We start from the raw sequence: 23,440 nt of genomic DNA, 5'->3' as shown, positions 1-23,440 counted from the left end.
TTTTGGCGTTAGTTCTTTAACTACAGATTGGACTGCCTTGGACTGACACCCTTGGGACCTGACTGACAAAGCAGTTTGCCGGACCAGGGAAGGTCTGGGAAGGGAAGAGCCCAGCCTCCCCACTGGGGTCCTCTCATCATTCACCTGGCCCTACTGCCCTGAACCCCTGCTGGTGCTAGTGTCCCCACTGGCTTTCCAGCCCCACCGGCTGTTGGCTCTGGTGTCCCGCGGGTTCCGCTGCCCCACTGGCCAGCTCTGCTCTAAGCCACCAGCAGCCTAGGGCTCTCTAGTTTAGCAACATCTGTGCCCTTGCTGGACCAGAGGTTCAATGTGTGTTTCTGAAAACAGAGCCTGGCTGTGACGTGTTTCCACACAAGTAAAGATACTTGTTATAAAATCTGTTTGTGTTGCCCTAATATGTTCCCTGCCTTATGGTAGTTACCTGAATTTTTCATTAGGTGTTTTGGATAATTAGGTGTTTAAGTCTCAGCTTGACAAAGCCCTGGCTGGGTTGATTTAGTTGGGATTGGTCCTGCCTTGAGCTTGATGGTCTCTGAGGTCTCTTCCAGCTCTATGATTCTATGATAATATAAATGTACATTGTAATATAAATATCTGTTTTATTTCTCCTTCTGCAGCATGTTGGTCCCTTGGTCTGGCGAATGTAAGGGTGAACATGTGGTACATCATTTTTATTAGCTGTAATTAATATAATGGAAAAACTCCTCTCAAGGAGTTGAGTATAGATGTCTTGGGGACATGTGTAATGAGCATGAATGGACTCTGTTGCAGAGAGAAACTAGTTGGAGGAAGCTGTTTTGTGGACTTAGCGGGAGCTAGGCCACCAGACTGGGTATAAGTGGGATGCTACCCTTCACTGTGTTACTCTGAGGCCTGTTGCTCTGAGGCTGCAGTGCTGCTGTTCAGCTGAAATGTAAAATCATTTTCTGTTGTAAACCTGCAAACATTTCACTTGGGTAACTGCAGAGGGGTACATTTCCTTTGAGTGGTGGATTGAGGCCATGATTGCAGTGGAAAGGGAAGAGTCTAAAGCACGCTTATGACAAAGGCATAAAATAGTGGTCCGCCTGGTAAATTATTTGAACCATGCCACAGCGTATAACCAACAGAGCCTTTTATTTTGGTATTAATTTGCTTTCACATGTTATAATTTCTGTTTCTGTACGTCAGCCTCCATGCCAACTTTTTTAGTGGCACAGAGTTTATTGCTGACGCCTTCTCTTGTACAACAGTGTCTGCCACACTAGGCTGAAGCAGCATTTTTTAGAAGCAACTCCCGGAATGAATCACATGAAGTCCCGTGGAAAATAAGGGAGTCTTATTTTGAAGTTTTAATGGGTTTGCTGATTTCAAAGAACAGCAACTGCTCAAATGTTTTTGATGCATGAGATGGCAGTAAAGCCCCATCTTTCCTCACCAGAAGAGAAAGTGCCATCTTAACTTTTCACCCAGGTTATTGATTTCTGATAAATCAGGGCTTGCAAATGCCTAAAGCATGTTTCCATGAGGAAACTGCACCCTCTGTATAACTTCATGCATCCAGGGGTTAACAGTGTTATTTGCTTTTGTGAATTGCTTGATATGCTCCTAATAATCATATTCATGTTTAAATTACAGAATGAAGCCAATCTAACTGTGCAGGGGTATTTGTTCAGTAACAGACCCAGCCCGCAGGTTGTATTATCTCCAGTAAAAGAGACTTCTGTTGTCTCATTTATACAACACAAAAGAAAACCTGACGGGGAGTGAGATGGGGAGAAGAAATTGCCTATGAAAATAACTTGAGAGAGTTGATCAGTGTTATTGATTAAGCTGTTAGGCTGTAGAATAAAGAGTCTGGAATCAGGAAGCTGAAGTATGTAAAATGAACATAACATCAGTGAAATACATTGATTGCCTTTAGTACTTAAAAGTGCAACTGTCATACTGTTACACTGGAAGTATTAACTCTGACTTGAATTCACATTCTGAAACTCACATGCAATTTGTACCTCTCCCAATAAATATTGAACTCCCATTGGAAACTTGAGCTAACCTTTGTTGTTATCAACAACTCTTCTTACCCCATTTCTGCCCTATATTCTGACATTTCCTTTATTAGAATTGCAAGCAGCTTTGAAATGTTTCCTTTTCTGTGAAAATCAGAGGAATGGGGGTCTTATAGTAACTGTCTTTTAAAAGAGACTTTTTAGTCTCCTAACTATTGGGAACAAAATCTCTTAAGGTGCCTGAAAAAGTCAGTTTTTTCAATATTGACATACCATTTCATATTAATTATGGCAAAACTCCAATACATTTAAAATCAGTGGAAAGACTCCCATTGATTTAAATAGCTTTTAGGTCAGGTTCTATATACAGGGAATTTTTCTTACTTGACTTTTTTTGGTAAACTTACTAATGAATTAGCTAAATCTTTTTAAAAACAAGAAATTATAAAGTAGAAGCAATCTTGAAAGTGTCATGGAACAATAACTCTTAATATGTTTCAGCAATGTACATTATTTTGTATTTATGTTTTTTAATTGTAGACATTCATAATATATATGGAGTGTTATGGCAATACATTAGTGAATATACTCAAAATACCTTGGTATTGTGCTTGGAATGAAGTGTAATGGTTTTATTAAAACAATTTTGTAGAAGAAATCTGCTTGTTTTCTGAGATGCTAGAAAAATTTGTATTGGGGGCGTGCTGGAATGCATTGAACTAAACGGTGAATCTTATATGATGGAAACCACTTTAAACCAGTGGGTGTGGTAGCACTGCTACTTCCAGCACCTATGCTTGTTTTTAGAGAAAACAAGACAAAGCAGGAAAACTAACTACTGTACACACACAATCTTATAATGGCTTAGTACAGGTATGGGCAATAAGTACCCTGTGGGCCAGATGCAGTTCCTCAAGGTTAGCCCCTCTCTATATCAATGACCTAATCTCCTCACTACTTACTATTCTCCTAATTTAGAAATTCCAGAGATGTTGTTCCCTATGAATATGAAGTTTTGAACAGTGTACAATTAATAAGACAACCAGCAACTACAGAATAGTGAGGGCAGAAATGTTTAAAACCTGGCTCATTCACTGTGCATTCCGTTACATGCACACACAATGAGGCAGAGAAGGCACATGGAAAAAACAAAGTTTGTGCTCATGTAATCGCAGGCTATAGCATAATATATGTGCACAAGGGGGTAGAGTTAATGTCTTTCAAATAACCTTAATTTTAAGCAATCTTAATTTGTTCTTAATTATTTTGTATAGGAATATATAATTATAGTAACAAACTGGTCAATGTTTATGTATACCATTGTTCGCTCCTGGAACTAATGAAACCTACTATTTTACCATTCTACATTGTCTGCACACAATTTGATACTTGCCCACCGCATCATTACAGATTTAGTAATAGCCCCTTTGGATAGCATCCATTCTTGCCTGAAATACCAGGTTAAAAAGATGGGCTTTGTAGTATGCTCTCGAAGTCAGTAAGTCTGGGCTCTTGTCGATCTACTAGTGATAATGGTCTGCAGTCACTGTGTGTCATTTATCCTGTCTTATATTATCCTGTCTGGGGTTTTGTGGGTATTTTGTTTGTCACAGTGTTTTTTATTTTTGATGGTGTGTGCACGTGCATGTGTGATTGGTCTGATTTCCTGTTGCTTATAATCCAGTAATATATAGTCCTATATGTTGATACAATGGTGTGTCCTCCCACAAGTTTCTCGCTATTAGACTAACATTCTCTACTTCAGTTCTACCACACTTATTTGTCAGCTAAGGCCACCACTGAGGCTATGTCTAGACTGCAGGCTTCTTTCGAAAGAGGCTCTTTCGAAACCATCTTTCGAAAGAGCCTCTTTCAAAAGATCGCGTCTAGACTGCAGGCGGATCTTTCGAAAGAGAAATCCGCTTTTTCTAAAGAGAGCGCCCAGCGAGTCTGGATGCTCTCTTTCAAAGACGGCCTATTTACATTGAAGAACGCCTTTTTTCGAAAGAGGAACTTTCGAAAGAAGGCGTTCTTCCTCGTAAATTGAGGTTTACCGCCATCGAAAGAAAAGCCGCGTTCTTTCGAATTAATTTCGAAAGAACGCGGCTTGAGTCTGGACGCAGGGGAAGTTTTTTCGGGAAAAGGCTACTTTTCCCGAAAAAACCCCTGAGTCTGGACACGGCCTGAATGTATTATTTTTTAATAATGCAATTACTGAACACTTTATTTGCAATAATGGCATTTTTCAGTGATGATTTCTCCCCTCCCCCATATTAATTGATTAATTATTCTTTTCTCTTCTTTTGCCTTAGGATGAAAGAATGATGTGATGGAGGTGAATATGGGCTGCTGGTCAGGCACACGGCCCCCATTGTCGTACCTCACCCTCCTGCTTGTCAAGCTTTTGGCCTGCATTTGCCAGGGGCTTCAAGGGACAATACCACTTGGCTTTCACTTTACACATTCCATTTACAATGCTACAGTGTATGAAAACTCAGCAGCGAGGACCTATGTCAACAGTCCCAGTAGAATGGGCATTACCTTGTCAGATCTTTCATGGGATATCAAATACAGGATAGTGTCTGGCGATGAAGAGGGCTTTTTTAAAGCAGAAGAAGTCATAATTGCCGACTTCTGCTTTCTCAGAATAAGAACTAAAGGTGGGAATTCTGCTATATTAAACAGAGAAATCCAAGACAATTATTTATTGATAGTAAAAGGGTCTGTCAGAGGAGAGGACTTAGAAGCATGGACAAAAGTGAATATCCAGGTTTTGGATATGAATGATCTAAGACCTTTGTTTTCACCAACAACTTACTCTGTAACAATAGCAGAAAGTACTCCTTTAAGGACTAGTATTGCACAGGTGACAGCAACAGATGCAGATATTGGGTCCAACGGTGAATTCTATTACTACTTCAAAAACAAAGTTGATCTCTTTTCAGTTCACCCAACCAGCGGAGTTATTTCTTTAAGTGGCCGATTAAACTACGATGAGAAAAACAGATATGACCTTGAAGTTCTGGCTGTGGATCGTGGGATGAAACTTTATGGAAACAATGGAGTTAGCAGCACTGCCAAGCTTTATGTTCATATTGAACGTATAAATGAACATGCCCCAACCATAAATGTGGTAACCCACATACCCTTTCCATTAGACAAGGAGCCTACATATGCTGTTATTAACATTGATGACCTAGATGAAGGAGCTAATGGGGAGATTGAATCTGTTTCCATCGTAGCTGGAGATCCCTTAGAACAGTTCTTACTGGCTAAGGAGGGTAAATGGATGAATGAGTACAAAATCAAAGAGAGAAAACCTATTGACTGGGACAGCTTCCCCTATGGTTACAACCTTACTCTTCAAGCAAAGGACAAAGGGTCTCCTCAGAAGTTTTCTGCAGTCAAATTGGTCCACATTGCTAGTCCCAAGAGAGAAAGTGTCCCAGCAAAGTTTGAAAAGGAAGTTTACGATGTGTCTATTAGTGAAATTTCCCCCCCTGGAGTGGTAGTTGCTATAGTTAAGCTGGTGCCTGAACCACAAGGTGTGGAATATAAAATATCTCCAAATCAGGATGCTGAGTATTTTAAAATTAATCCCAGGACAGGTCTTATTGTCACTGCTTGCCCTTTGAAAATAATTGAGAATGAACTCTATGAGTTAGAAGTAGTAAACAAAGATGGTGATTTAAAAGCACAAGTTATTGTCAGGTTAGAAGATGCCAATGATCACATTCCAGAGTTCACACAGCCTTCGTACAGCTCCTTTGTCAATGAAAGTGTTCCTGTAGGAACCAGTATTTTGTCCGTTTCAGCATTTGACAAGGACAGGGGAGAAAACGGATATATAACATATAGCATTGCCAGTCTGAATTCACTGCCTTTTACCATAAACCAGTTTACTGGTGTTATTAGCACCTCTGAAGAACTGGACTTTGAATCCTCTCCAGAGAGCTACAGGTTCATTGTCAGAGCCTCAGATTGGGGTTCTCCGTATCGTCATGAAAGTGAGGTTAATGTTACCATATACATAGGCAATGTCAATGATAACAAACCATTATTTGAGAAAGTGGCTTGTCAGGGAGTGATTTCATCTGACTTTCCCATTGGTGGTCACATCACGGCTGTATCTGCAATAGATATAGATGAACTAGAACTGGTGAAATACAAAATAATCTCTGGAAATGATCTTGGGATTTTTTATTTAAATCCTGACTCTGGTGTGCTGCAACTTAAAAAGTCTCTTGTTAATTCTGGTATAAAGAACAGCAATTTCGGTCTTAGGATCACAGCTACAGATGGAGAGAATTTTGCTGATGCTATGTTCGTTAATATTTCAGTAGTACATGGGAAAGTGTCCTCAAAGACTTTTAGCTGTAGAGAGACTAGAGTTGCTCAGAAGCTGGCAGAGAAATTGCTCAAGAAGGCAAAAGCAAATATGAAGTTGAATTTGGAAGATGGCTTCCTCGATTTTTATTCGATTAACAGACAAGCTCCATACTTTGATAAATCCTTTCCCTCTGATGTAACAGTTAGAGAGGACCTTCCAGTTGGTGCTAGTATCCTGAAAATAAAGGCCTATGATGTGGACTCTGGATTTAATGGGAAGGTTATCTATACAATTTCTGATGGTAATACGGATAGCTGCTTTAATATTGACATGGAAACCGGATTGCTTAAAGTTCTTATGCCCATGGACCGGGAGAAAACAGAGCTGTATCTCCTTAACATTACAATTTATGATTTAGGTAATCCCCAGAAATCCACGTGGAGACTACTGACTGTAACTGTAGAAGATGCAAATGATAACAGTCCTGTTTTTTTACAGGATAGTTACTCAGTTAATATTTTAGAAAGCACAAGTATCGGTACAGAAATTATCCAAGTAGAAGCCAGAGATAAAGATCTAGGATCTAGTGGTGAAGTGAGTTACTCAGTATTGACAGACTCGCAGCAGTTTGCCATCAATAGTTCAACTGGAGTAGTTTATGTGTCTGACCAACTAGATAGGGAATCGAAAGCAAACTATACACTAAAGATAGAAGCCAGGGACAAATCTGAGAATGGCCATCAGCAATTTTCTGTTGTTCCTCTTAAGGTTTTTTTGGATGATGTGAATGATTGTTCTCCAACTTTCATACCATCTAGTTACAGCGTGAAGGTCCTTGAAGATCTGCCAGTTGGCACTGTAATAGCTTGGCTAGAAACTCAAGACCCAGATCTTGGTTTGGGAGGTCAAGTGCGCTACTCTTTGGTGAATGATTACAATGGACGATTTGAAATAGACAAAGCTAGCGGTACCATCCGCTTGAACAAAGAACTCGATTACGAGAAACAGCAGTTTTATAACCTGACCGTGCGTGCTAAAGACAAAGGACGTCCAGTTTCCCTCTCTTCCGTTTCTTTTGTAGAGGTTGAAGTGGTGGATGTTAATGAAAATCTCTACACACCTTATTTTCCTGACTTTGCAGTCATTGGATCTGTAAAGGAAAATGCCCGCGTTGGAACAAGTGTGTTACAAGTGACAGCTCGAGATGAAGACTCTGGAAGGGATGGGGAAATCCAGTATTCCATCAGGGATGGCAGTGGACTCGGAAGATTTAGCATAGATGAAGAAACTGGTAAGCTTAGAATCTTTATTTTATTGACTTTAATCTTCATAGACGTTGTTACAAAAGCAAAGCATGGGGATAATTTTTTCACTTGAGAATGTAACATAAGTTCAGATCTTCATAATAGGCAAAATAAATTTGTAAATATCAACGCTTCAGACATAAATGCGATAAGGTCATTACATGGACACATCCATACCACGGTGGGTGTATAATACACATTACTTTGTAGTTAACATACAGTTCCACTGAAAAGCAATGGTGGCTATGCAGTGATTCCATTACAGCTATCATTTTATCTGTTGATAACTGTAAATTAATCAAGTCACTCCTGCAGACTGTCTCTGCATTCTTGACCTTGACTAACCAATAAAGTAAATGAAGAATGTGAAATAGGCTTAAAGATGAAATCATTCCTATTTCTGTGGTGGGTATTACTCATAAAGCAAGCTTGCTGTTGTTTTTCTTAACATTCAGCAGTTTAAAACAATATGTCATGCTGCATCATATGCTTTCAGATAACACATGGCTTAGTTTGTGCTAGTATTGATTCTCTTTGTACTAATGTTTCAGACATGCACATTAGAAAACAATATTTGAATGCTGATTAAGAAGTTTATGTTTTAAAAGATTTTAACTGCTAAGCCACCTCCATTATACAACATAAAAATCAAGTAGGAGAAACTGTGTAGTAAAACACAGTTTTAAAGCTGGCTGTTTAAGTATCTAATAGCCGTTGGCAATAATGGTGCAGCTGTGATACTAGATTAAGTGTGGAAATTAGAAAACATTAGTTTGCATCTTAAGAAATTAAATTAAATATGTTGGGTTTGCTGTGGTTTAAGTCAACCATGTGTTTCTTTTTTCTAAAGCTTTTAATTTTGAATGTGGTATTAAAGCATTAGATTAAAAATGTATCTTTTGGCTAATTCAAACTATTTAATCAAATATCAAAATTCTAAACTGAACATTATGAAAAACAGATGTTGGGTCTAATATGAAATAAAAGCACTGAAATCATCTTAAAGCTGTTTGAACTACAGTCTATGCACTGCAGTTGGGCACAAACAATGTATTTATAGCACTTTGGCCAAAATAGTCAGATGTGGTTGCCTGAAGCCATATTCAGGGTTGTCATTAAAACAGCCTCTTTGTAAGTGCTGAACTCCTCAGCTGAAGACAATGGGAGCTGTAGATGCTTGGCCTACATTGATTTAGGTAAATGGATTTAGGAGCATAGCTTTAGATGTGCATGGTAGGGGCCAACAGCCTTTCTGGGCTCCAGGGCAAGATGGGAAAGTCCAGCTCTGCACCCTGTGGCTGGGGCTTGGCAGCCCTCAGTGCTGCCCTCAGTGCTGCCCAGAGACTGCTGCGACTCTCCCATGCTGCCCACTAGCATTGTTTTCCTGGTGCAGGTTTGAAAATTTCGGTGTACAATTTTATCGAGTGGCATAGTATCCTACAAACATACACACACAGAGCTCTGGTAGAACTCCCTCTGACCTGCCACTCACCATGCTGTTGTGCTGATCTCCCACCTCACTGAGCTCCATATGCTTTTCAGTCTCTTGGCTCTGCAGAGTCCAGGCACAGCTCTTGGCTGGAGTCTCTGCACACTTCGCGGGGAGGTGGAGGCGGGGGAGGAGGCAGGTCATTTGTCTAGCACTTCGTCCTGGTAGCTGAGACCCCCACGGTTTAACGGCATCGTCCCTGGGATTTGTGCTAATCTGTCAGATTCCACCTTCTCTCAGAACTCCAGCTGTGTAAGGGCTCTCAGTATATAGTTCATGACAGTAAAAGCTAACTGACAACTAGACAGGCTTTGCACAGGATAATATGGCTAAACATAATATGGCTACGTCTACACTGGCCCCTTTTCCGAAAGGGGCATGGTAATTTCAGAGATCGTAATGGGGAAATCCGCGGGGGATTTAAATATCCCCCGCGGCATTTAAATAAAAATGTCCGCTGCTTTTTTCCGGCTTTTAGAAAAGCCGGAAAAGAGCGTCTACACTGGCCCCGATCCTCCGGAAAAAGCACCCTTTTCCGGAGGATCTTATTCAAAGTAAGAATAAGATCCTCCGGAAAAGGGCGCTTTTTCCGGAGGATCGGGGCCAGTGTAGACGCTCTTTTCCGGCTTTTCTAAAAGCCGGAAAAAAGCGGCGGACATTCTTATTTAAATGCCGCGGGGGATATTTAAATCCCCCGTGGATTTCCCCATTACGATCTCTGAAATTACCATACCCCTTTCGGAAAAGGGGCCAGTGTAGACGAGCCCCATGAGTCTTTATTTGGATAGCATGAGAAATGCACAGATTTAGACAAAATAACCACACCTGTATGTATTTTCTCATCTCAGTCTCTCTGACCTCTGCTGTGAGGACCCTTCTTGAGCTTCCTCTATTTGTGGTTTCTTCTTGAAATGACTGCTGAGATAAGCTCTCTTTTATAACTTCCCATCCCCTTTGTCAAGTGACCCCACTGTTCAACTTGATCAAAGTCCCTCATCAGGTGATCTGGGTAGACTGATGCTTCTGGGTAGCAGCTAACTCCTTGTCCAACAGCGCCTCTGTTTGAAAAGAAGATCATCAAAGCTCAACAACCCTCTGTTGCTTTCTCTGGACCGTTATTGACTTGAAATTTCAGACCAATATGGAGTCAAAAGAACAACAGAAAAGGTAGCAAGCCTCACATTCAAAATGGAATTTGCAGCCTGACACAGATACCTAGAAAGAGCCTGCGATATCAAACAGAATTCATAAACTGTGCATATTCCCCAAAGTGTCACATTTAGGGTTGAGCCAAACAAGCCCAGCTAAAGGGCAGTGGAAGTTACCTGGTGAAGTTAGGAGTTTAGTATTCATTAAACTGGAAGGAATTGTTAGAGAACTGTCAGAAGAGTTAATTATTGCAACACTGAAGAATCTCTTTGACTAGATAATCTATTTTGTATCCTGGATCCCAATTTGTTTAAAAGATTTGACAGCCTAGATCAGCAAAAGACATTGCATACTTAATTAACCATGTGCTTGACTTCAATAGGACTTGAAGTAGATTCTTAAATTAAGTGCTTGCTCACATGCTTTCCTGAATTGAAGCCTAAATTAATTAATCTTTACGATAGTCCCTTTAAAATAAATATAGAAATAAATATATTTTTCACATAATCAAACAACTCCCTGATATTAATTATTTCATAAGACTATTTTGAAGGATTACCTCACAGCAAAGCATTTAAAAATATTTTTTCCTTTGGTTGTCCTTGTATTGATACTTCAAAAAAAAAAAAAAAAAAAAAAAAAGCTGCAATGAAATCAGGTGCTTTTTACCACCCAGAATGGTGACTACAGTTGCCATCAAGGCTGTGTGGATTTCCTGGTTTTGGAGTCACTCCAGTTTTGCACCTTTGTAAACTGAGCGCAGAATTTGGTCTGTTTGCTAAATGGGTGATATCCTTAGAGTTTTGCTGTAGGGCTAGTGAAAGCCAAAAAGCTGAAACATGATTCAGCTTTCTAGAAGCAATGAAGCACTGAAACCACAGAGTGAATTCATTTACAAGAAGAGAGCTGTTTGTTTACATTTTTATGCTTACTTTGTCACCTTTTAAACTGAACTACTTATCCAGTGTTTGTGTAAGTGGATGTAATTCCGACTTTACACTGTTGTCTGTATCGCTGTATTTACTAGCAAAGCTACATTAGAACAGCCATACTTGCCCAGTATCCTGTCTTCAGACAGTGGCCAATGCCAGGTACCCCAGAGAGAGTGAACAGAACAGGTAATAATCAAGTCATCCATCCCCATCACCCATTCCCAGCTTCTTGCAAACAGAGGGTAAGGGCTAGGCATTAAATGTTTAATCCTGTTTAAAATGTTAACCAGTTAGACTGTAGTTTAACCTGCCCATCGCTGTGGCCTCTCCCCATTTTTGTATCTATGCAGCACTCTTATGATAATGCTGCTCCACTCAGAGGTGGTTTTAGGCCTTAGCTGGAGTTCTGTGTCCAGATTGGTCACCAGTTATGTGGAAAGGATGCAGAGAAACTGGAAAGGATCCAAAGGTGAACAACAAAGACGGTCAAAGGGATGCAATGCTAGTCATATGAGCTAAGACGGGGGAACTGGATACATTTAGTTTGGAAAAGAAGAGATTAAAGGGGAAGGGGGGGAGTATGATAGTACTTTTGAGATACTTGAAAAGGCTGCCGTAAAACAAGATGGAGAAAAGCTGTTCTCTTTTGCTACAGGACAAATGGCAGTGGGTTAAAATTACAGTACTTAGGGAAAACTTCTTAACTGTCAGAACAATAGGACAATGGAACAGATGTCTAGGGAGATTGTGGAAGCTTCTTCATTGGAGGTTTTAAAAAGGAGGCTAGATAGCCATCTGCCTTGGATGGCTTAGATACAACAAATCCTGTGCATTGGCAGGGAGTCAGGCTAGATGACCCATGCCACCCTTCCTAACGGTATGATTCTGTGGACAATTTTTTTCATTCCTATGTGCTAACTAGAGAGGCAGTTTATCTCCTTTCCATGTATACAGTTCCAAATTCATGGGCTTTTTTCCCCCTTCTTCATTGCTTGGCCTATTCTTTATGGGTATGTCTACACTGCACACTTATTTTGGAATAAGCTATTCTGGAAGAAATACTCCGAAATAGCTTAGCTTACCTCGATTTAGAGACCCAGGAAGCACTAGGGAGTAATTACTTTGAATGGCCCTGGAGAGGAGCTGTTTTGAAATAGCTGTAGTATGGATGCTCCCCTGCTGCTATTTCAAAATTGCTATTTCGGAATAGGCTTTATTCCTTGTGGAATAAGGTTTACAGAAGTTGGAATAAACAGTCCGTTATTTCGAAATAATGGAATTGCAGTGTAGACGTTCACATTGTTGTTTTGAAATCACGGCCGTTATTCCAAAATAATGGTGCTGTGTAGATGCACCCAAAGTTTTCTTATTTGGCTGCTTCTGATTAGTTTGTTTGTAGGCCAATATTTTGCCATTAAAAAGCCCATGATATGATATTGGCTGTTACAGAGTCTGATGACCGTGTTCTGTTTCCTCAGCCAACACTGCTTTTTGCAGTGGGTTGGTGTGTCCCTCTCTTTAGTTTTCTTAGACATGCTTGGGATTTACATTCTGTGTGTAATGCTGTTACACGTGGATCCGAATGTTGGAATCTCGGTGGTTGTATTTCAGTAGACACTGAGGCATCCACATGTGTACTGTTTACTACTAATGTGAGGTTCTAGATTCCAGGAAAACAATGCTAGTTAAGGAAAAACTCATTCCCTGCATCCCTCGTTGTCTCTTGAAAGGGTAGACCATCTAAGACAGATGCTGCTTGCTGTTTTCTCAAGTTCATGGGCTTCAAACCAATTTAATTGTGTTTCCTATACCTGATCTCTTGTTCCCTATCTGGTACTTTCATACATTTATCTTCTGGTTATATCTAGTTATCAATGACTACTTTCTCCTTCAGAGGAAAACTGTACAAAATGGTTTCTGAATCATTTGGAATACTGAAATCTACTAAGACAAGTAACATGAACACAGCTCTATTATGTATTTTAGTGAGGTCACAGTGTGCTTAGGTTTTTACATTGGTCAAGCTTTAGAAGGCTACGAGTAGCATTTTGAAAGTATCCTGCATCAATACCCTCCGTTGTTCTTTATCTAGACAGTAAATATGGAAGTATTTCCACTTCACTCTCTCAAATCCTCATTTTTATATTTCCATGGTGTGATGACACACCATTTTTAATTCAAGCTCTGCCTTCCATTCTGGCATCTGCTCACAACAATTTGCCCAGGTGATGAAACTCTTGGTAATAGGCTTGCATTTACCCCAACCTGGTGAAAGGAATTGGCAATGGTTGAAACAAAATGAAATGATTTCTTAAACAGAGAGACAGGAGACACATAGTGCCTTCTAGTATTGTGATCTCAGTATACTTCATGTGCATCAATTAATGTATCCTCCTGGCCCCCCGATGGAAAGAACAATCCTCTCTCTAGTTACAGATGAGGAAACTGAAGCACAGAGTTTATAGGCTCTGATTAGGGAAGCACTGAAGCATGTGCTTAGGTTCCAGTGAAGTCACAGCTATATATAGATGTGGATAAAACTCTAATGTTGTTAAAATCCTGTGGGATCTTTAATATCCATGAAAAGGAGGGACAACATTTTCTAAAGCTGCTCATTCATTTAGGAATCTAAATCCTATTTTCAGAAATCACTTAGGAGCCTAAGTCACCCCCCTCAACTTCCAGTATACTGTTTAACTCTGAATTTTTCCTTTTTAGAAGAGTGAATAACTGAGTTGACCCTGTCAGGATATTTACTGTCGTCCTAGGGTTTTGTTTTTTTTACCTGAAACTTTAGACCAACAAAGCCAAGACTTTAGTTTTAAGAAATGTTTCTCGTTCCTAAAAGATAAAAAAAAAAATTAAGGATTCCACTAAAGGAGATGGAATTTCAAATGATTACAAATTATATATAGTGATTCACTGTCACTAGTGCAGCAATTTGATGCACAGTTTTGAAGCCTTTAATTTTTTCTCAAGAGTGATTGAAATATCCTGACAAACTGTGTCTAGAGTCCAAAAAAAAAAAAAAAAGCCAGTCACATTTGGACAATATTATGGCTTAACTTTACATGCAATGGAAATATGAAACACCAGGAAAAATACTGTTTACAACAAAATAAGCCTTCTCCTGTTCTCTCTATTTGGAGAAGAAAATAAATGTATTGCTTCAGATTACTTGCAGCTCTCTGCTATCTTCTAAAATAGTTTTGTAAATAATGAGTATGCAAGTTGAAGGATGCTGCCATTCATCATCACAGCTTTAGGAATTATGGAGTTTGATAAATATTTATGTGGTGCCAGCATAATGTTTCATTGAAAAAGAAAATGAAACGAAAATGAGCTACGGTATTTTTATTGATGAAAGTATTTTGTATTTGCTGACTAAATCTAAAAGTGGAAACTGCGAATAGGCGACGGGACAGATCCCTTGGTGATTACTTGTTCTGTTCATTCCTTTTTGGGCACCTAAGATTGGCCACGGTCAGAATACAGGATACTGGACTAGATGGACTTTTCATCTGACCCAGCATGGCTGTTCTTATGTAAGAATTGCATGCAGATTTCAATCCAATTTTATTGAATTCCTGGTTCAAGTATTCACATTATTAGGTATAATGGGATACTCCCAGTTTTCATGTCAAATTAAGGCATTTACCTGGGGTGGAATTTTCAAAAGTACCTAGCTGACTTAGATTCTCAACTCCAATGTTCAAGAATGACATTAAGTATATAAAAGTGTCTCTCATTGGAAGTCAGTGGAAGCTGGGTCATGGGAGATGTAGTTCAGCCAGGGAGCTTGGCCCACAGAGAAGAATGGGGGCATGAGGCACCTGAATTAGAACCCCCATCAGGTAGAGCCACGGCATTTTCCATGTTGAATTTTTGGATTTGAGCTAAAAGTCTTCAGCAGTAAATTTTTTCTATTCAGTTTTCCCCAGAAAAATATAAAAATATCCACAAGGAAACAAACAACAATGTTTCTGCCTAGCTCTACTGCTGAGGAAATAAGGATTCTGATATACACAAAAAAGTGGTAGTATCATCATTGTTTATTGTTTTCCTTCAATGTTCTCTTCTCCAGTACCTAGGTACTGGTCTGGATGTGCTTTTGAGGTCCCTTCCTGTCCTGTTATTTTATGATTCTGTCTTTCTGTTAGCTTTTAACTTAGCCTTAAGTAATAACAAAATCAAAACTTTGTAAAGTTCCTGTGTGGAGGCTAATGTTTCTGACATTTTTCTAGGAACAAGTAATAACAAAATCAAAACTTTGTAAAGTTCCTGTGTGGAGGCTAATGTTTCTGACATTTTTCTAGGAACAATTTAGGTTTTCTACCTCTTAACTGTAAGGGATATGGTGACGGATAACAGCCATTTTTTATTTTTCTCATTGCATATGCACAAACAGTTGTTCATTTCTCCATATTTATGATTTATTTCCCCTTGTAACATTAGAATGCTTGTTATGACAAAATTCTGTTCTTTGGGCTGTGCATCTGATCTTACTGTGATATTCTGTCCTCGTTGCCTATAGTGGAAGTTCCGTGGAACAGAATTTCAGAGGTGAAATCCACTGTGTGGTTCAGGGAGCAGAATTCTGGCCTGTATCTGAGACTCTGGAAGCTTGCCCCTTCCACCAGCAGAAGTTGGTCCAGTAAAAGATAATACCTCACCAATCATGTATCTCTCATATCCTGGGACCAATGTGGCTACAATAACACTATCAAAATGCTTTGTCTGTGTCAATTGCGAGTACAGCATTCTTGTGAAATGCATTTCTCTGCCGATAGGAGTACTTTCTTGTTCAGCTCTAAATTCTCTCTGGCAGTGCTTCAGAATATAGTCTTTCCCCACTGATGGCATCCAACCAATTTCTGTAAAATTAATGTTAAGATAATCCTTTTGTTGTTCAAATTAATTGCAACAAAAACCTATTTGTCTTTGATGTAATCGTGTGTATGTATATACATTTTGCTGTCACAGCTGACTGCAAATTACTAAAAGCATGAGGTCTGTCTTGATTTGACAGGGGAAATTTTATTTTAATCATTTAAACTTGTATAACATACATCAGCCTTTAAAATATTTATGTTTAAGGTGCCCTAATATAATTATGGCATATTTTGAAAGTTCACTTATGTGGAGTCAGTTTCACAAAATTATTCCAGTCAAGCTGTTCAACTCACAGCTTAATACCATGTAAAATGGTTTATAATGCACAACTTTTACAGCTGTGTGTAATTTTACATGTTTTTCCTTCTTTGGAATATGCCACTAGAGAGCCATCAAACATCACTGTCATTTGCAACCACCTTTATTATCCAGGATGCTCCTGATAATAAAACATTAATTCTAGATCATTTGAAATAATTCTATATGGTAAGAATACACAACCTATATTTTTCCTTAGCTGTCACCACTTACTGTATCTTACTAACATTAATGTGTTACCAAAAAAAAAAAAAAAAAAAAGACAGACAGACAGAGGAATCCAAATATATTGAAGGCAGGAAGGAAGGCTAGCTTTGGATTTTGGCGGTGGGGTTGGTTTGTTTGTTTTTGAGAGAGGGGGAAGTTCATACTTATGGAGCATTTCTAGTGCTTTGAAATAAATTATCAAAAGTGTATGGCCAAGTGTTTCTGTCTCTGGCACATCTTGTCATAGTTCCATGTCTAGTTGCACTTCTGCTCCCATTATGACCTTTTTGTTGCATGCCCTGCAGTGTCAGGCCTAAGATTGTTAAATTGCGGTTATCTGGCTCATCGTGTAGTTGAAGCAATTTATATTGACTACACAATTAGTTGATAAGGACTGCTCCACAGAGCCGCAGAAGGGGTAGCTCCAGGAGCTGGTTCATGTTGGTACTGAGCAGTCCCGGTTTGTGCCAGCTCCAGGAGCCACCTGTGCTGCAGTTCTGCATTTTAAATCTAGTAAGAGCTGCCGGGCTCTTACTACATTTAAAATGCAGACACGCAACATCCCAGACCAACACAAGATGGGACTGCTTGGTCCTGGCTTGCACAGAGTCCAGGAGTCAAGGCTGGCCACCGCAAACAGGGACTGCTACCAGAGCAGATTGTGGTCACGGCTAGGGGCTACTGCCAAAGCAGCTCCTGCACTGGGCCAGCCCAGGCTGCCATAAACAGGTGCTGCTTGGTGGCAGCAGCCCCTGTCTGTGGGCAGGGACTCAGCTTCCCGCTGGGATCCCAGCGGACATGGGCTGATGCCAGAGCAGCCTCTACCCACAGTGAACCTCTGCCCGCAGCTGGCAGAGGCTACTTTGCAGCAGCCGCCCTTATCCTCCCCCCATTGTCTCTGGTAAAGATGGTGGGGGGGGGAGGAGGCTGGAAGGGGAGGAGAAGCCAGAGCAGTGCTGCAGGGAGCCGGCTTTTAAGCTGGCTCCCTTCCACCGCTGGCTTCTGTTTTGTAGAGGCAGCAAGGTGTGGGGGTGGGAAGTGAGTAGTTAATACTCTAGTTGACTGCCTGGTAAACTTATGCTTATTGGGTAGCCAACTAGTCAACTACTCACTAACATTCCTAGTCAGGCCTCCTGCTTTTTCCTGAGTGTTGGGGGAATTATGCAGTTTTACCACTCTTAGACTATGTCCTGGACTACAGTACCCTGCATGTCAACCATGATTAGCCCACAAATCTGATAGTTCTGGTGTATGCAGTTCCTTTCAGGTATATGTAGCCCTGGTCATTTTGTCCTGCTTGGTTTTCTATACCCTCCTACTAAATTAAACCAATACATGCCATAGTGAACATCTTAATAACCAGGTCAACTTACTGCATTCAGAAATTATAACAGTGCAGCCCCAGGTTTGTCACACACACACTGTTCATGTGGAAATGACTTTGTTTTCGAGGCTGTGGTAGTCAATTAGGAGCAGAATCTGATAACATCATTCCTATTTAATTCCTCATTTCTCCACGAGTGATTCCATGGAAGTCGGTGAGATGACTTATAGCTACTTAACATGAGTAATTACCAGGATCTAGCCTGTCCACCTTTTTGCACTGGTTGTTGCCAGCTCTCATTACCAAATAACATCCTTCCTTTCGAAGATGATCTTACATTTTCATATGCATTTGCCCATGTTTTAGTCATGCTTTCTTCACACGAAGATAGTCTGTATGTAAAAATCCCCATCTGTCTAGTTTTGTGTTCTGTCTTCTTTTTATATCCAGTTAATCAGTAATTTAAATAGCATTAGATATAAAAGTTTGACATGTCATTCAATTAATGGAGATGTCAAGACACACTGCACAAAAATAATAGTGTTCTGCTTCTGTGACCTGTCCTAGACGGGGTAAGGGGGATAACCTCCCTGATCAGGAATTAAAAACTGAACAAACCTCAATTTCAATTACTGTGAGCACATCAGTGGTCCTGCAGTTTACACAATTCTGTATTTTATTGGAAGATAAAGGCAGATTTATAAGGCCTGATGCTGCAAATGCTACTGTTTGTAGCGTTCATTGTTGGCTGTAATACTATTGAATTCAGATTGATTTGAGTAGGACTGCATCTGGTAATAATCCAGGAGAAGTTCCGTCTGTTAGCCAATGCTTTTCTACTAATTAAACGACTTTTTTCCATTTTGATGTTGAGCCAGATATTTTAGTTCACAGGTTAAAAGCTATAGCTCTTTGAATTGATAGAAAATAAGGAAGGGTCAATAAAAAAAATGCAGCTGTATATTTAAATGGGAAAAAATTATTTGAGTCTGGCTTTCTTTGGAGAAATGTCTGTCTGTTGTGATTTGAAAGGTCTCTTTCTGAAATGATTACAGATTATATCATTCTTAGCATTTATGTATAAATTGTAACCAAATGCTGCTGTTGCTTCAGTTTTTTCATTGTCTCCCTTCCTCATGAGCCCCAAAGCTCTGGTCTGTGCCCTGCTGGTCTCTGGACAACTCTCTCCTCTTAGGTCTCCCAGTCTTCCCTTCAGTCCATTAAAAAAAGCTGCTTCTAGATTTGTTTTTCTCTCTCCTTTAATTCAGTCATCCCTTTTCCTCACGCCCTCTGCCAAACTTCAAATCTCTCCACTAGCAACCCACCCAAGGCCCTCATGCAGCAGAATATTTTTAAAGTGTGTTTCTAATTGTAAGCACATGAATACTCCCATTGACTTCAGTACCTACTCACCTCATGGAATCTGGGCCAAACTTCACTGTCAATCCTTCACTTGTGTTTCATGTCTTGCTATTTTTACTTCTTGGTTGATGCTGTGTTAACTCTTTATGCTTCCCTGCATCTACTCATGGCTGCACTCTTTTTATTCACACTGTCCCTATATGCCAGGATGAATCTCATTTCCTTCTCTTCCTTTAAATCCCTTCTCAACACTCCTTTCCATCAAGCTAGACTTCAGCTCTCCTCTGGCTCTCGGGCTACAGTTTCCAACTTTCTTCTGACCGAACAGAACTGAGCACCCTCGCCCTGGCCCTTCCCCTCCCCCTGCCTCCCCCCCTGAGAACCCACCCCACTCGCTCCTCCCCTCCTCCACTATTACTTCTCCTCCCGCACCTTCACTCTCTTGCTCGTTTTCACCGGGCTGAGGAGTGTCCTTTGTCAATGGCTGCACGGGTGAAGAGGACACCTGACCACTTCACTGAAGCCACGGTGTGTGAGTCTGTATGAAGAATGATAAAGTTAAGTAGCTAAATTTTGGAAAATTAAAGGAAAATGTACGTGCTTTGTATTTTTTTAAATCCAATCGTTTAAATAGTGTTATTTTTATTAAGTTAATTTTATTATGGATTTCTTATAGGTTTTTTCCATTTTTAAGTAATTTTTATTAAAATGGGAATTCCATCAAGTTTATTTTTTCCTTTATCCCTATAAATTCTTATCATTTGCTGTGGTTTAACAAAAAAAGGGCTATAGTCAGTTTACTTTCCTATAACATTTTCTTCTAGTTTTCAAACCTTAAACATTAATTTAGCTGTGCCAAAACAAAGCACTACCATAAATATCACTTTTCTGAAAGGTTTATTGAGAAGCAATCCTAGTCTAGGTTCATCTTATTTTTCTGGCTCATCTTGGTTGACTCTCTTTCAACATTCAGTCAATGTCATGTCAGTTTTGAGGACTGTAATTGATCTGGTGATTCTGTCCCTCTTCAGTATGGCTTTATGAGAAGCAATCCCATTCCAGGCACATTCTGTTTTTCTGGCACAAACAAATCTTTAAGATATGACAAGAGGAAGCTGCATACCTAATTTGTGGTCTTAGTTCTTGCCATATAGGAGGAGTTCTTGTTCAGAGACACAGACAAACTCTCTAAAATATATAATATTTATTTACTTATTTACTTTTTTGGTGTTCTCATTTCGGACCCCATGCAGCAATGTACTGAGAATTTCCTGTAGGGTCCAGAGTATCTTCAACTGCCATTGACTTCAAAGAGAGTTGAGAGGACTTTCTTACGACAGTTTTAGTTCGGGACAGTTTAACCTCAGGAAATTATTCTTATGGCATAGTATGAAGACCAGGAGCTTTGCATGACTCAGATAAATATATCAGACACTTATTCAGATAATGGTAGCATGCACCCTTACATTAGACAGGAGAAAATATGCTTTGAAGGTCATCCACAAATTGACGGGGATTGGGGGTTAGTAAGAAATTCCCGCTAGGGCAGATGAGATGTTCTGTTTGGATCAGTTAGTTTATTGTGCAATATGCAGCATCCCTGGTAGCTATGTTAGTGTTGATTTTTGTTATAATCCGGTTGTAATTAAGTGATAATGGTAATGGAATTTCTCACTGTGTGTCCAAAAAGCTCTTGTCATATGCATCTTTGGGCTAGAGACAAAGCCTTTTATTTTCAGAGTGGGAGACAACATTGTAGAGCCACAACTCTCTGAAAGAGATCCTGTGAGTCAGATTGTGTAACACTGTGAGACTGCTGGCAACTCTGTCAGCACATGGCAACTATTCTCAATGCAGTTCCAGTGTGATATCCGGTCTGCCCTTTAACAGTGTAACACACCTTTGGCGACCTGCCAGATGCCCTTAATTTCCATGGACTTCTTCCCAGGTGATTTGCAGTCTCTTTTGAACTTGCCACCAGTAGGAATGATTAATATCCAGATCTGGCCACTGGCTGAGTGGTGGAGTGTCCCAATTGTTGGGAATCCTTAACAGGGCCAGAATCTGTCTAGCCAGTTACTTACATGGCCCTCATTAGGGGAATGACAATTTGTAATGAATTATTTCTACCAACAGTACTGAGGACAGAAAAGTCTGTGCCTTCAGTACATGCATTCAGAACAAATGGGCTGAATTGCATCATGTCACCTACAGAGTTGTAGTCACCACCAATGCACTAATGAGATCTGGTGCTATGTGTTAGTGTCTGCTTCCTTGACAGCCTGTTGCTAGTTTTAGCTTTAACAGGTAGTTGAATCTCAGGAGCGAGCACCTCCGGAGGTATGAAATTTCTTCACAAAGAACAGAAAAAAAATAACTGAAAAGAAATAATGTGGTTTAAAACGGGGCTGTTTGCAAGGAGACTGTGGCTATTTGCGGAGAGTGAGTAGGGCTGGTGTTTAGCTGAGTTAAATAAAAGGCAAAAGCTGTTAAATAAAGAAGATTTCATAAAAGCCACTGATAACTCCTAGAGCAGAGTGCTGCCTGAAACCTTTCAGCATGTTTATAGACACTCTAAAAGCATGGCATGTGTCACTGAAAATAAGACACTATCCGGGTTGTGATTTTGTAAATAAAGTTACAGTTTGGACTGGTGAAGCTGTGAGTGAAAGAATGAATTTTGATGCTTTGGGTCACAGGATGTGTTATGCTATAAAAGTCATTCTCAGAGAGTGGTTTGGAATTTCACCTTGTCTGGGCTGATCAGTGAGGAGAATAGCTTGGGGAAGTATTTTCTCATGAACAGGTACTTCACCGTCCCTCAATGCATTCCCCATGGGCCAGAAACCAAGTGGGTCTTCCCATGTGTGTGGGAGTGGAGAGATGTTTTGTGGAGGCTTTTCTCCAGTGCTCCCAGAAGCTTGTTGTATCATGGAGAGAGGGATAGAGATTTCATAATTAAAAGCCAAGGAAGTGGTGAAAGTCTCTCTGGCTAGGGATCACCTGAGCTTCTGTGTCCTCTTGGATTTTTTTGTGGTCAAATAGGACTTTAAATTCATGCTATAATAACTTTGCATTCGCCATACCGACACAAAGGATAGTGAGAGCCACATAGTTTTATTAGCCTTACTTTTCATTGGCCACAAGCCATGATAGCAGGCAAATTACTGAACTGTTACGTTATTATAGTGCAGGGGAGACTACTTGTTTTCTTTCTTCATTACTAAAAATCTCCAACTGAAACATTCTTTTAAATTGGCTCCTCAGCTATTTCCTGCCCTTCTCCCCCTCCCCCACCAAACCTAAACTAACTTTCTCCTACCTTTGGTTTGATGGTTTGGACAAAAGGAAAATTCAGGCAGCTCTAGGAAAATTTCTTCTTCCTTCACATCTCTCAGGCCCATTAACCCACTATCTGAATCCCTCACAAGTGTTTATCTTCATAATGCCCCATTATCTCCATTTTACAGATTGGGATTTGAGCCACAGAGAATAAAAGATTTGCCTGATTCGCGCAGGTTTTCTGTGCCATAGCAGGGACTAGGACCCAAGTCTCCCAAGTGTTTGGGCACTAACCCTTTTTCCTCCCTCTGGCCTTTGTTCAGCCCCCTAATTAAAAGAGTTGAGGTTCCCAGCCTTGGAAGGTCTAGCTAGAATGTGAATGCTGCCAGAAATGATTCTGGTAGTCAGAAGGTGCTCAGATAATGCAGACATCTGGATATCACCAGTATGCAGAAACAAATCTTTCCATCTAGTCCCAAATTCAGTGCCCTCAAAGACTGGATATCATTCTGCTCTTCCTGAAAGCAGAAGAAATTTCTGAAAGAAATTCCAAGACTGAACCCACAGATTTGACCAGAGACAGTGGCGGCCCGTCAATACAGGTGAACTAGGCAGGGTGCCTAGGGTGCCAAAATAAACGGCCGTTGAGGGGTTTGGAGGCGGGGGCGCCTATCTCACGCTGATTGCACATTTCGCCTAAGGCGCCAGTTGCCGGCAGCTTGTTTAGGGCCGCTCCTGACCAGAGACCTTTCTGAATTATAGGTGGCATTAGAGAAAGATGAAGATACTCAATTGTAGGAACAAGAAGGGAAAAGCATCACAGTTAATGAGCAAAGTGTCA

At 40.2% G+C, this 23,440-nt stretch overlaps 1 protein-coding gene across 8 annotated transcripts in view; it reads left to right on the top strand.

The window, feature by feature from the left end:
• Positions 1 to 23,440, top strand: part of FAT3 (FAT atypical cadherin 3) — a 640,498-nt gene that overhangs the window by 136,325 nt on the left and 480,733 nt on the right. For all 8 annotated transcript variants that reach the window (XM_025188675.3, XM_075919378.2, XM_075919376.2 and 5 more), the window contains exon 2: positions 4,322 to 7,630. In XM_025188675.3, the coding sequence (XP_025044460.3) occupies positions 4,339 to 7,630 (3,292 nt within the window). In that variant the 5' untranslated portion in view covers positions 4,322 to 4,338. The remainder of the gene's footprint in view (positions 1 to 4,321; positions 7,631 to 23,440) is intronic.

This window comes from Pelodiscus sinensis, chromosome 1, assembly GCF_052426305.1.
Source record: "Pelodiscus sinensis isolate ZL-2025 chromosome 1, ASM5242630v1, whole genome shotgun sequence".
NCBI lineage: Eukaryota > Metazoa > Chordata > Testudines > Trionychidae > Pelodiscus > Pelodiscus sinensis.
Note: the sequence above shows the minus strand (reverse complement) of the source record. Positions and strands in the feature narration are given on the sequence as shown.